Source organism: Balaenoptera acutorostrata, chromosome X (assembly GCF_949987535.1).
Source record: "Balaenoptera acutorostrata chromosome X, mBalAcu1.1, whole genome shotgun sequence".
NCBI classification, from domain to species: domain Eukaryota; kingdom Metazoa; phylum Chordata; class Mammalia; order Artiodactyla; family Balaenopteridae; genus Balaenoptera; species Balaenoptera acutorostrata.
Window position 1 is genome coordinate 102339835 of NC_080085.1, and position 12552 is coordinate 102352386.

The following is a 12552-nucleotide window of genomic DNA, read 5'->3' on the forward strand; positions in this document are numbered from 1 at the left end:
TCAATTAGGATCACCTTTGATTAGTGCTCAGCAGAATCCAGAACAAATGGAAGCAGACTCCTGGCCTGACATCATGCCACACTGTGGGGCTCTTAGTTGAAGTTATTTAAGCCAGTATGAAGTATATTTAAAGAAGAGGATGAATTAACAATCAAACTGTCCCTTGAGCCCCCTGAATCAGTCAATATATACCTGAATCTGCCTGAAATTGCTACAGCTCTGCGTAATTATATTGGCATAATAAGGTATTTCATTAGCTGGTCTAGTTTCATCATTATTGTTATCATCTGGGCCTTTGGTATTCCTCTTTTCCCCAGTTCAACAGCTATCCTTTATCATATACTTTAGAACTGTAAATGGGGCTTCCCTGGTGGCGCAGTGGTTGAGAGTCTGCCTGCCAATGCGGGACACACGGGTTCGAGCCCTGGTCTGGGAGGATCCCACATGCCGCGGAGCAACTGGGCCCGTGAGCCACAATTGCTGAGCCTGCGCGTCTGGAGCCTGTGCTCCGCAACAAGAGAGGCCACGACAGTGAGAGGCCTGCGCACCGCGATGAAGAGTGGCCCCCGCTTACCACAACTAGAGAAAGCCCTCGCACAGAAACGAAGACCCAACACAGCCAAAAATAAATAAATAAATAAACAAAGTAAACAATGCGTTAAAAAAAAAAAAAAAGAACTGTAAATGAAGTTCCATTAAATACATTCATTATATTACTCATTCATTTGTCAAACATTTAACTGAATGTATACATGTGCCAGGGAGTCCTTTATGCATTGCAGAAATGGAGATGAAGAGAATATTTATCCTTCCTTCAAGGATAAAAGCAGTCATCTAAACAGTTATCCTATGTTAACATGTTAAGCGCTGGGATAAAGGTAAGCACCAGGTACTACAGTAATTCAGTAGAGGGAAATCTACTAGATTTAGCTGGAAGAGGCAGTCATGAAAGGCTTTTTGGTGGTGCCTTCACTGAACCTTCAAATACTGTTAGGAATTGTTCAGTTGAAATAGGTAAAGACACTACAGACAGAGAGAGAATAAAAAGACTAAAGATCAAAAACTATATAAAGTATGCAGGCTTATACAATTGTGGTGTGACATGTCCTGCAGAGGTACTCAGGACATAAATGACACTGCAAATTATGCTAGGAACTCTCAAATTGTATACTCCCTGTAGGTGAAGGGGTGTTACTGAATGATATCAAGCAAGAGAATTACATGGTAAGAAGTGTATTTATTTATGTATTTGTGTATGTACATATTTATTTACTTATAATTTTTTCTAGTTTATCGAGGTGTAATTGACAAATAAAATTGTATATATTTAAGATGTACAACTTGATGACTTGATATACATATGCATCGTGAAATAATCACCACAATTATGCTAATTAGCATATCCATAACCTCACATAATTACCATATATTTTGAAGGTAAAATCAGCTAGACTAGGTGATTGATTAAACCTAGGAGTGGGATAAATGGAGAAAAGAAAAACTCTTATGAATGTTGATGCCATTAATTTAAATAGGGAATACTGGAGAAAGCAGAACATGGGGCCTTGGGATGTAGGGGAAAGTGAGAAAAGATAGGCTCTTGCTTAAGGAGCTATCTGCTCTCTTAGGCAGGGCCAATGCCATTTAATTCAGCTTTCTTCTGGTACGACAATCCATTCTAAACCAAGGGAATTGATACTGGGCCAGCAGAACTTTGAAATTTGATACTCAAAGGCTAGCATCCTTCTGAGGACTGTTTTGACAAATACAACCTGGGGTTCAAACAGAAGCTAAAGCAAAGAAGCCAGAATTTTATCAAAGGCTAAATTCAGTTGGCGAAAAGACAAAAATAAAAGTTTGCTCACTTTGTGGAAAGCAGGAACTCTGTTAAACATTGCTGTACCATTTGGTAAATTACTCATCCAACATTTCCTTGCTGCTGAATCTGGATAGTTTATCACAGGTTTGGCTTCCAACTTCAGCAATACAGGTAATAAGAGCAAAAATTATTTACTTTAACACATCAACAATGTATCAATAATATTACTTAAGTAATAGAAGTAAAAGAAAACTGAGGAATACAATCAGAGAACCTAGTAGAAAAGAATGAACTCAGACCACAGATAAAGGAGTGTCTGATTTTTTTAAACATCTTTATTGAAGTATAATTGCTTTACAATGTTGTGTTAGTTTCTGCTGTATAACAAAGTGAATCAGCTATATGCATACGTATATCCCCATATCCCGTCCCTCTTGCGTCTCCCTCCCACCCTCCTTATCCCACCCCTCTAGGTGGTCGCAAAGCACCAAGCTGATCTCCCTGTGCTATGCAGCTGCTTCCATCTATTTTACATTTGGTAGTGTATATATGTCAATGTTACTCTCTCACTTCGTCCCAGCTTACCCTTCCCCCTACCCGTGTCCTCAAGCCCATTCTCTACCTCTGTGTCTTTATTCCTGTCCTGCCCCTAGGTTCATCAGAACCTGTTTTTTTTTTTTAGATTCCATATATATGTTAGCATACGGTATTTGTTTTTCTTTTTCTGACTTACTTCACTCAGTATGACAGAGTCTAGGTCCATCCACCTCACTACAAATAAGCAACTGACAAAGGATTAATCTCCAAACTATACAGGCAGCTCATGCAGCTCAATATCAAAAAAACAAACAACCCAATCCAAAAATGGGCAGAAGACCTAAATAGACATTTCTCCAAAGAAGATATACAGATTGCCAACAAACACATGAAAAGGAGTGTCTGATTTTTGAATCTACAAGGCTGAGGGCCAGGTCTTGCAAACAGAGAAATGTTTATCTAATATGTAGCCAGTCCCAAGAAAAAAATCATGTCTTCTACTTCTTAGTTAAATGTAGCTTTGACATACAGACTAATACTAGAGAAAATCCAGCATTCAATTTTATGCAATCAGTGTCACAGGTTATAGGGACAAATACCACCTCTAACAGTCAGCAGGACATCGCCACGTGCTATAATTTCAAACACAACTGTCTGAAAAGTTTAATGGCCTCAAACCATAGTATCCTCCATTTGGGCAGATTTGGCTTATGGAATGATACCACCACTCTCCTTGTCCCATTTTTATAATTCTGAGCCATGCCTCACTCTATACACTAGTAAGTTAGTTAGTTACCAAGTCCTATACTTTATACTTTCTCTCACAAATCACAAAGGTGAAACGTCTCACCTTTCATTGTATGGTAGGCAGAATAATGGCTCATCAAAGATGTTCACATCCTAATCCCTGATATCTGTTGCATGGCAAAGGGGAATTTGCAGATATAATTAAATTAAAATGCAGAGGGAATTCCCTGGCCGTGCAGTGGTTAGGACTCCATACTTCCACTGCAGGGGGCACTGGTTCAATCCCTGGTCGGGGAAGATCCCTCATGCTTCATGGGTGGGTGCGGGCAAAAAAAAAGTATGCACACACACACACACACACACACACACACAGCTGAATTACTTTGCTGTACACCTGAAACATTGTAAATCGACTATACTTCAATTTTTTTTTAAAAAAGAACCAAGTTGAAAGGGTTAGTGAATGCAGTTTGGGACAGGTTGTGGTACATCTAGCTTGATAAACAGGTTTGGAGAGACACCTACAGACACAGCATTTAGGATTCAAATGCAGGACAGGGGATGAAACCATTCCCAGAGAAAGTACAGAGTGAGAAGAGAAGAAGCTTGAAAAACCCAGAGTCTGTAAATATCTAGAAAGGGGTTAGAGGAAGAAGAATCAGAGGAAGAGACAGAAACTGAGCTGTCAGAGTACAGGAAAACCTGGAAAGAAAAGTAGATCCACAGCCAAGAAGAGAGAGTTCCAAGAAGAAAGAGGGGTGACCCTTCTTGGTCATACCTTGTAATGAAATAGATGTTTGGTCAGATCCTACATGCCTGAATCCTGCCACAGTATATTCACTAAGGACATATACACATCAAAGTGGAAACATCAGTGAAATGTACATTCTTAATACTAATTAGGCCAAAAAAGTAACCTAGTCTATTTCCCATCTTCATCTATGCTCAATTATCTAATGTAGCCCAACAAAGAAAGCGGTTATAAAATGTTTATCAGAGAAAAGTTGCAAACACTGTAAATAACAGAAAATGCTTAACACTCTCTATATATCATTTCTCTATAAAATTGATCACTACAGGGTCCAACTGATTTCCAATCTTTTCTTTCCACAGGTAAATTAAACTTCTGACAAAGCACATCTCTACTCCCTTGCTCCCACAGTGTGAGAAAAGTGTCCTATTTATGTACAAAGCATCTCCCTCATCTTTTTAAATTTTCTTATTCTGCTCAGGCCCAGGAGGAAGAATACCTGGTTAGAAACTGTGCCATTTATCTCCTTAGCAACTGCAGCAACAGCTGCAGAGCAGCACCTAGAATACCTTTCATGAAAACTGATGGAACTCCCTCATCACTTTCTGGGCTGTGGGAAAACCGGCACTCTTATAATACACTGCTTTTTAAAAAAAATTTATTGGAGTATAGTTGATTTACAATGTCGTGTTAGTTTCAGGTGTACAACAAAGTGAATCAGTTATACATATACATATATCCACTCTTTTTTAGATTCTTTTCCCATATAGGCCATTACAGAGTATTGAGTAGAGTTCCCTGTGCTGTACAGTAGGTCCTTGTTAGTTGTCTATTTTATATAATAGTAGTGTGTATATGTCAATCCCAATCTCCCAATTTATTCCTCTCCCCTTTCCCCCCTGGTAAGCATAAGAGTGTTTCCTACATATGTATAATACATTACTTTTGGGAATGCAAAATGATTCAATGCCTATAGAGGGGAATTTAGCAGCAGCTACCAAAATTACAAAGGTTTTGCTTGTTGATTCAGGATTCTTATTTCAGGGAATTTATCCTGTTGGTATGCCTACACAAGCAAGAAATGCCATATGTATAAGGCTATTCTTTGAAGCATTATTCATCATAACCAAATACTGAGAACAATTAGTATTCATCACTAGGTGTGGTACAACCACACGATCGAATATTATGCAGGTTAAAAAGTGAGGAAGATTTCTCTGTATTGATATTAAATGATTCCCATTACTTATTAAATAACAAAAATAATCATTTTAAGCCGTACAGATGCTACCTTTTGTGTAAGAAGTGGTGGAAATTAGAATACATATTTGTATTTGAGTGTATTTGCATAAAGGAACACTGAACACATTCATAAAACAGATGTATCTATCTAGAGGGTCTGCAGGGTGCAGTAGGAAAGGAATAGATAGGGACAGGCTGATAGTGAGACTTCTTAATGTTGCCTTTCTGTATAATTTTGCTCTATGGAACATATTAATGAATAACCTATTCAGAAGGACATAATTTAAATGAAAAATTGCACTATTAGAGTATAGTACATGATGGTAAGCTTCCAAATTTATTTAATGCAGCTAACATAGCCTTAATACCAGCACATCATAAAGGTAGTCTAAAAAATGCAGAACTTATTATATGGAAAATACATATATAATATTCATGTATAACATATATAAATATATATTTTATACACATATATCAGTATATGCACACACATATATATGTATATATACACATGTATGTGCGTGTGTGTATATATGTGCACATATGCATATGTAAATATATTGCATATATAATGTCTATGTATATATATAAATATTAGTATCATAGTGAAGGTAAACCATTGGCGTTATTTGCACTTCACTCTAGAAAGGGGCAAGAATGTGCATCGTCATCATTGCTATTTAATATTTTTAACATTATATTTAAAGTATTAGCCGATGTGGCAAAAAGGAAAAAGAAATTACAGGTATAAAAATTTAGAAGGAGAAAGCAAAAGTATCACTATCTGCGGTTGATATATTGTATAACTGAAAACCCCGTAAGACTTTACTGTAAACTATAAACAATAAGAGAATCATTTTTTAAAAATGCAGACCTATCTGACTTTTTAAAACAGTTGCAAAAATTATAAACAAAATGTTAAAAATCAAAGCTATCAGTGCATCAGAGAATATCTCACGACCAAAGGTTTGTTTCTAGAATGCAAAAACTAGTCAATGTGTCTAAATGCTTTACTTACTAGGACATTAAAATATCCCAACACTGGCCCCATGCCTGCAAATTTAGAGATAAATCAGCTGATTTCCCAATAAAAGAAGATCTTTCAATAAATTTACAACCTAAGGGTCAAATCCCACAATTTCCCAAGATAAATTGGTAATCTCAGAACCCAACAAACATCACAGTATGGACCCTTCTTGCTGTTACTAGCCACGAACGAAAGTATAAATTAATGATATTTGAGGGAAGGGAGCAGGCAGAGAAAATTATTTCATGGGTGTTCAGCTTTTACGAGAAATGATGTTGTGCAAATATGCTGATCCTACCCTGTTCCCTCTAAGATTTCTTTCCACGTGGCAATAGCAACGCACAGAACACATGAGGCAGTGTGGATTCACAATAACTGGTTTATTTATGGCAGCTATGATCACACCAGCTAGATAAATATCAGATAAATATCATACTCAAAGACACTCTTGAGTATGCAAGCTCAATATGTGGGCACAAAAATAGAAACAATTTTGAATCCTCCTTCTTATTTGTATCTTCATGTATTTCACTGACCAAGAAATCTTAAATCCACTAATTTATAACATTTCCTTTCTATCAATATAACATACAGAATACTTTAAAGCCTTTACAAACTCTCTAATTCAACAGAATCTCAAATTCTAAAACTAAATTCTAAATTGTTATTCTGAAGAGTATCAGTCCTACTTGTTGTATATGTCCTTCTATATCTCCTTACAAAGTGAAGCTTGCCTTTGCAGTCCACCACATCTTTCTCTCTCCAAGTTGAAACTAATACTTTTTATATATTAATTAGTCATAGAGTCCATGTCTCCACCGCTTGTATTAACTTCTTCGCTGACAAAAAAGTTGAGTGTAGGAGTTGCATAAGCTGGATTCATCAATATATAGCATTTCAATAGACAATATTAGACATTCTTGTATGCCTTACAAGCATCTTTTAGCATGCGTCACATTACTTGTACATTTTTAGTATCATTATGGATTTATCATTTTTTTAATGGACTCAACTGTTCCAATTGGCCGCAACTCTTGCTAGTTTTCTTTTTTTGATGCTCAATTTTCACTCTTTGCCCAGTGAGAGGCTTCTTCAGGCAAGCCTGTTTTTTAATACTCAGTATGTCACTCTGCCTGATAAGAGCCTTCCTCAGGTCTCTTTGTCCTTTGTACCCCCAGTCAGCATTCTCACTTTCTGTAAATGGCAAGATGTTCCAGGCTCATCTTGCTTTCTCCTGCCCCAAGATTTGGTGCCAGCTACCCTCCAAGGAGCCCTGGTTCCTTTTAGTGGAGAATAGTTTAAGGAGCCAAAATCTGGGCGCTAGGGTACAGCACAGCTTTTTCCACGACGCTACTACTGGTAACGGGTAAGGCGATTTTAGAGACCATTTAGGCTATTGCAGTGACAGAGCAAGAGACTTCCAGGGCAAAAGCACGTATTTCCAATTTATCTCTAGCTTTTCCAAATCTCTTTTCACCAATCATGATTGGCATACCATGCTATATATTGTCATACCCAGCTCAGTGCGTTCAGATTTTGTTGACGAATCTTTAGAAGCTTCCGTTTCCTTTTTCTTCTTTTTGGCTCTTCATCCGTGGATCCTGGAATTTCCTCCAAATTGTAAAGGTCCAAATCCTCCTCTCTACAAGAATAATCTATACTATTTTTACTTGAAAAGGAAAATAAATGCCAATCTTTCTCCAAGTAATGTTGTCAGACTTAGCAAATACAAATACACGCAATATTTAGCACATAACTTTAACTAAAACAAAACCTGTTGTTTATCTGAAATTCAAATTTAACTGAACATCCTGTATTTTACCTGGAAATCCTACCTCCAAGGGAAGAGTAGGGAATCTAAAAGCATAGATCATCTAACATCACAGAGTCCCCTAACACTCTTTAATACATATGAATTGAAAGGACAATATGAAAACTACTGGCTTTCAAGGATCTTTTAAAAATGTTCTTCATTTTCATTTTCATGGGCCAAAATGCAGACTTGTATCACTTTATTTAAGTACTTAATTTTGAAAATAGGCCTTTTCCACATCACAACTGTTTTATTAATGCTATTCTATTCTAATTATTGTCCTCCAATAAAATTTTGAGTAGGGAATGTTAACATTTCAGTGGCTTTTAGATATATAGAGATTTGATCCATTACCAGAGTGTTTCATTATCTTAAAATTCCTCAAAGCAACCTAAAATGCCAGAAAACACAATGACATTCACATCAAGAATCAATACAAGAAAGTTTTTACTATTACATCTTTTAAACTCCCCAAGCAGTAAGTTCACGTGGATTCATTTCTATAGGTTCTTATATATTTTCGTAACATTGATGTCTGAAAATGCACAAATTGGATTACAGTATATTCTAGTTATTTTACATATTCACCTTACATTAAGTACTCCCTACAAATCATTTAAACAACAATTGGAGCATTTTTATGTATTGCAAAAGGTTTTGTTCCTTATTAAAATAAACACAGAAGACTCCGAAAATTATTGCCATAGAAAAATTTTGTGCAAATGTCCTAATCTTTGCATGGATTTAAAAATACCATGCTTGTTCTCCCAATTTTGCCATCTGTGGTAATTGCACAACCACCAAAGGTTGAAATGTAGTCACAAAACATGGTTTAAAAATTTACCAAATAAAATTTCCCCCTCCCAATTTTTACCATTTTAATTAGGAGCATCAGATTACAATCCCAGAGTAGGGGGGAAAGAAAAAAAAAAATATATATATATATACATATACATATATATATATGTATATGTATATATATACACACACACACACACACATATACATGTGCACTTAAAAATATATACAAATATATGTATATGTATATACATATACATGTATATGTATAGATACACAAAAATACACATTTTATGGTACAAAGACCAAAAGATCAAGTTACAGAAATTTCTCATTTTTAAACATTACAAAAACCAAAGAAAATAAATGAACTGAGCATAAAATCAAGAACTTAGAATGCAAACAAAAATAACAACAAATCCTCAAGAAAGTAGAAGGAATGGGAGAAGAATGAAAGAAGTTGATAGTACATAAGTAATAGAACTGATAAATAAAATCAGGAGCAGATTCTTTGAATGGACCAAAAAGAGAAAAACAACAGCAAAAACTAACCTCCAGCAAACCCATTTAAGGAATGAATAGCCAAATCTAATAAATAGTACCCCCCCAAAAAAAGATAGGGAATAATGTTAAGCACCCCAATGTTCATAGTAGCATTATTTACAATTGCCAAGGAATGGAAGCAACCTAAATGTCCATCGAAAAATTAATAAAGAAGATGTGGATATATACACAATGGAATATTAGCCATAAAAAGAATGAAATTTTGTCATTTGTAGCAATATGGATAGATTTGGAGGGTATTATGATAAGTGAAACAAGTCAAAGACAAATACCATATGATATCAGTTATACCGTAGAATCTAAAAAATAAAACAAAATAGTGAATAAAACAAAAAAGAGGGGCTTCCCTGGTGGCGCAGTGGTTGAGAGTCTGCCTGCTAATGCAGGGGACACGGGTTCGGGCCCTGGTCTGGGAGGATCCCGCATGCCGCGGAGCGGCTGGGCCCGTGAGCCACAATTGCTGAGCCTGCGCGTCTGGAGCCCGTGCTCCGCAGCAAGGGGGGCCGCGATGGTGAGAGGCCCGTGCACCGCGGTGAGGAGTGGTCCCCGCTTGCCGCAGCTGGGGAGGGCCCTCGCACAGAAACGAAGACTCAACACAGACATAAATAAATAAATAAATAAATAAATAAAGAACGTGAAAAAAAAACAAAAAAACAAAAAAGAAGCAGACTTACAGATACAGAGAGCAAACTAGTGGTTACCAATGGGGAGAGGGAAGGGGGGAGGGGCAATATAGGGGTGGGGGGAGAAAAGGGTTATTATGGGATTATATGAAATTATGTGTGTGAAACTTTTGAAAATTGTGAAGCACTGTAGAATTTAAACTCTTTCATTCAATTAAAAAAAAACCCAAAAAAACAAAAAACAAGAGCATTTTCATCAAAATAATGACAATAGTTATATCTGAGTGAAAAGTTCACAAGGGAATTTTGTTTTTCCTTAGTGCCTTTCACACACTATAAAAATTTTTAAAACAAAACCATATTAGTTTTATAAACAGAAAAAATGTTTTTTAATTAAACGAATTGGAGCATTAAAAGTAAATCTATTTGTTATTTTTAATTTTTATATATACTACACACATATCAAAAACTTTAAATAATATGTACATACTTAGTTTAACATTATTATTAACATGTCATTGATGTTAAAATATACAAATTAAAAAAAAATTTGTTTATAGATAAAAATGATGGTTTTCTGAATAATGAAATTATGCATAAAACATATTTTCTTCTTTTTGCTTCTCTGCTGTTTCTAACCTTCAGTTTTTTACTTTAGAAATAAGAAAAAAGAGTTGATTTTAATAATAGCAACATACGTGTGTGTGTATATATATATATGTATATATACACACAACACAACTAAAAATGGTTGAAAATATATGCAACTAAATATTGGAAGATACTTTCTCCAGGTGGTTGGATTAGCATTTTATGTGTACATGTGTGTGTCGCTGAATTTTCCAAATTTAAATGAATGTAATTTTTTAAAGCAGATTCTCAAAATATATAGTCTGATCTCATTTTAGAAATAAAAGTCACATGTTTCTGCATGCATGTACGTGTGCGTTTGGGTGTGTATGTCTGTCTTCCCAACAGCAGACGGGCAAAATTGAGTTCAGGATTGTTTCTAGGAGACGGCCTTTTGTGTGATTTTTATTCTCTTATTTGTACTTTTTTCCTGTATTTTCCACCTTTTGGAAAATCAAGTAAAGAACATTTTAAAGCAAATTGTAAACTTAATTTTCAAAATGATTCTATTTTGATCAGAAAATTATTGACTACAATGATGAGAACTCGTATATGTAGTTATAGTCAGAGCTGGAAGTAAATAGGTAAAATGTTAGCTGTTTCATGATATCTTATTCCTTTTTGCTTGTCTGTTTGTACATAATATCTAATCAAGAACATGCTCTTGTTCCCTTTCTAATCAGAAGAGGATGTCAGGAAATGAATTTGTTAGAATTCAGCGAGGTCCCTGATTGGGGGCAGAGCCTCTACTTGCCCTTGTGTGACAGGATTTTTTACATTTAAAACACATCTTTCGCCATAAGAAATTCGTTGAATGACACCAAGCACAGTTCCAGTCTCCCATTCTGCGCCTGATGGTACGTCTTGCAGAGTGAGAGAAGCCAGGTGAGAACTTCCTGTTATGGCTACGCCTTATGTTCCACCTAGTTCTAGAATTTCTCACAGGAGGGGCTGCTGCAGCGTCAGCTCTTGCTCCTGCGAGAGGAACTGTAGGCGGGGATGAATTAGAGAACTGAGAGACATTAAGGGGTAGCAGTGGACGAGCCTGGGCCCTGGCACCCAAGAACGGAGGGCAAGAAAAATTAGCTACCCCCTCGTCGTTCCCCCATTGAGAAATCACTTTCTCCTTCTTTGCCTCTCCCCCTACGGCAGCCATCTCAGGAAGAGCAGCGGTCTCTTGGTCTGATCCCTTCCCCGCCTTCCCCCTCAGCCAGCAATCTGCTGTGCCATGAGAATACGTAGGCATCGCTGACGTCTGTGCCTCCTTTTCCTTCGCCTCTCCCCGAGTTCCGACCTGCTGCCGAGACTGAGTGCTTAACACCCTAATAAGCTCACTCCTGAGTAAGTTCCGCTCTTCCTCTATTTCATGAAGGATTGTGAGACTTTGTTGAAGTTGGGACTGGGCTTTCTCCTTTTCCCTCTCTTGCATCACCCTGAGTTTACTCACCGTCCCCCTCAAGGCTTTTGTGAGAAGCTTCTGCTCCTCGAGCTGATCCTGGAGCTTTTTTACCTTTTCTGCATCCTCCGACTTCTGCCTCTTAGCAAACCGCACCACTAGGGCCAGGGAGCTCCAGGCACACGCCTCCTTGAGGCGTCCCGATATAGCTGAGTTAGTCACAATGTCCCTCAACTTCTTCTCCATATCCCCCCAAGACTTGCTCTTGCGCAACGAGTAGAAGTAGGAACTGACTTCATTTTTAACTATTTGCTGATTTAAGAAATCTACAACCTCCCTCTGATAGAAGCCACAGGCTGGGTCATTAAAATTTACAGCCATTCTAAGTAAAGCACTCTGTGACGTATCTTACCTCGGAAAGCACACGGTAACAGGATGTGACCTCTGACCTTGACCTTTCCACTCAACAGTCATCCTGTCTTTACGGGAAGTAGAGCTCCACCTTGTGCTGTGAGGGTTACCAACCGTCAGTAGAGTCAGCTACTTAAGAGCTAGGTTAGCGTAAAGCTTGAGGAAGTCAGTGGAGTTCACCATTAAGAAGTGGA

General features: G+C 37.1%; 1 protein-coding gene across 1 annotated transcript; it reads right to left on the reverse strand.

Moving 5' to 3' along the window:
* Positions 1 to 11266: 11266 nt before the first annotated feature.
* Positions 11267 to 12328, reverse strand: LOC130706301 (testis-expressed protein 13A-like). The gene has a single exon (XM_057537686.1). It carries the CDS (start codon positions 12326 to 12328, stop codon positions 11267 to 11269), a length of 1062 nt encoding a protein of 353 aa, XP_057393669.1.
* Positions 12329 to 12552: the final 224 nt, after the last annotated feature.

What these genes read in the sequence shown, in the direction of transcription:
- LOC130706301 (XM_057537686.1), bottom strand. Translation starts at nt 12,328, where the DNA reads ATGGCTGTAAATTTTAATGACCCAGCCTGTGGCTTCTATCAGAGGGAG.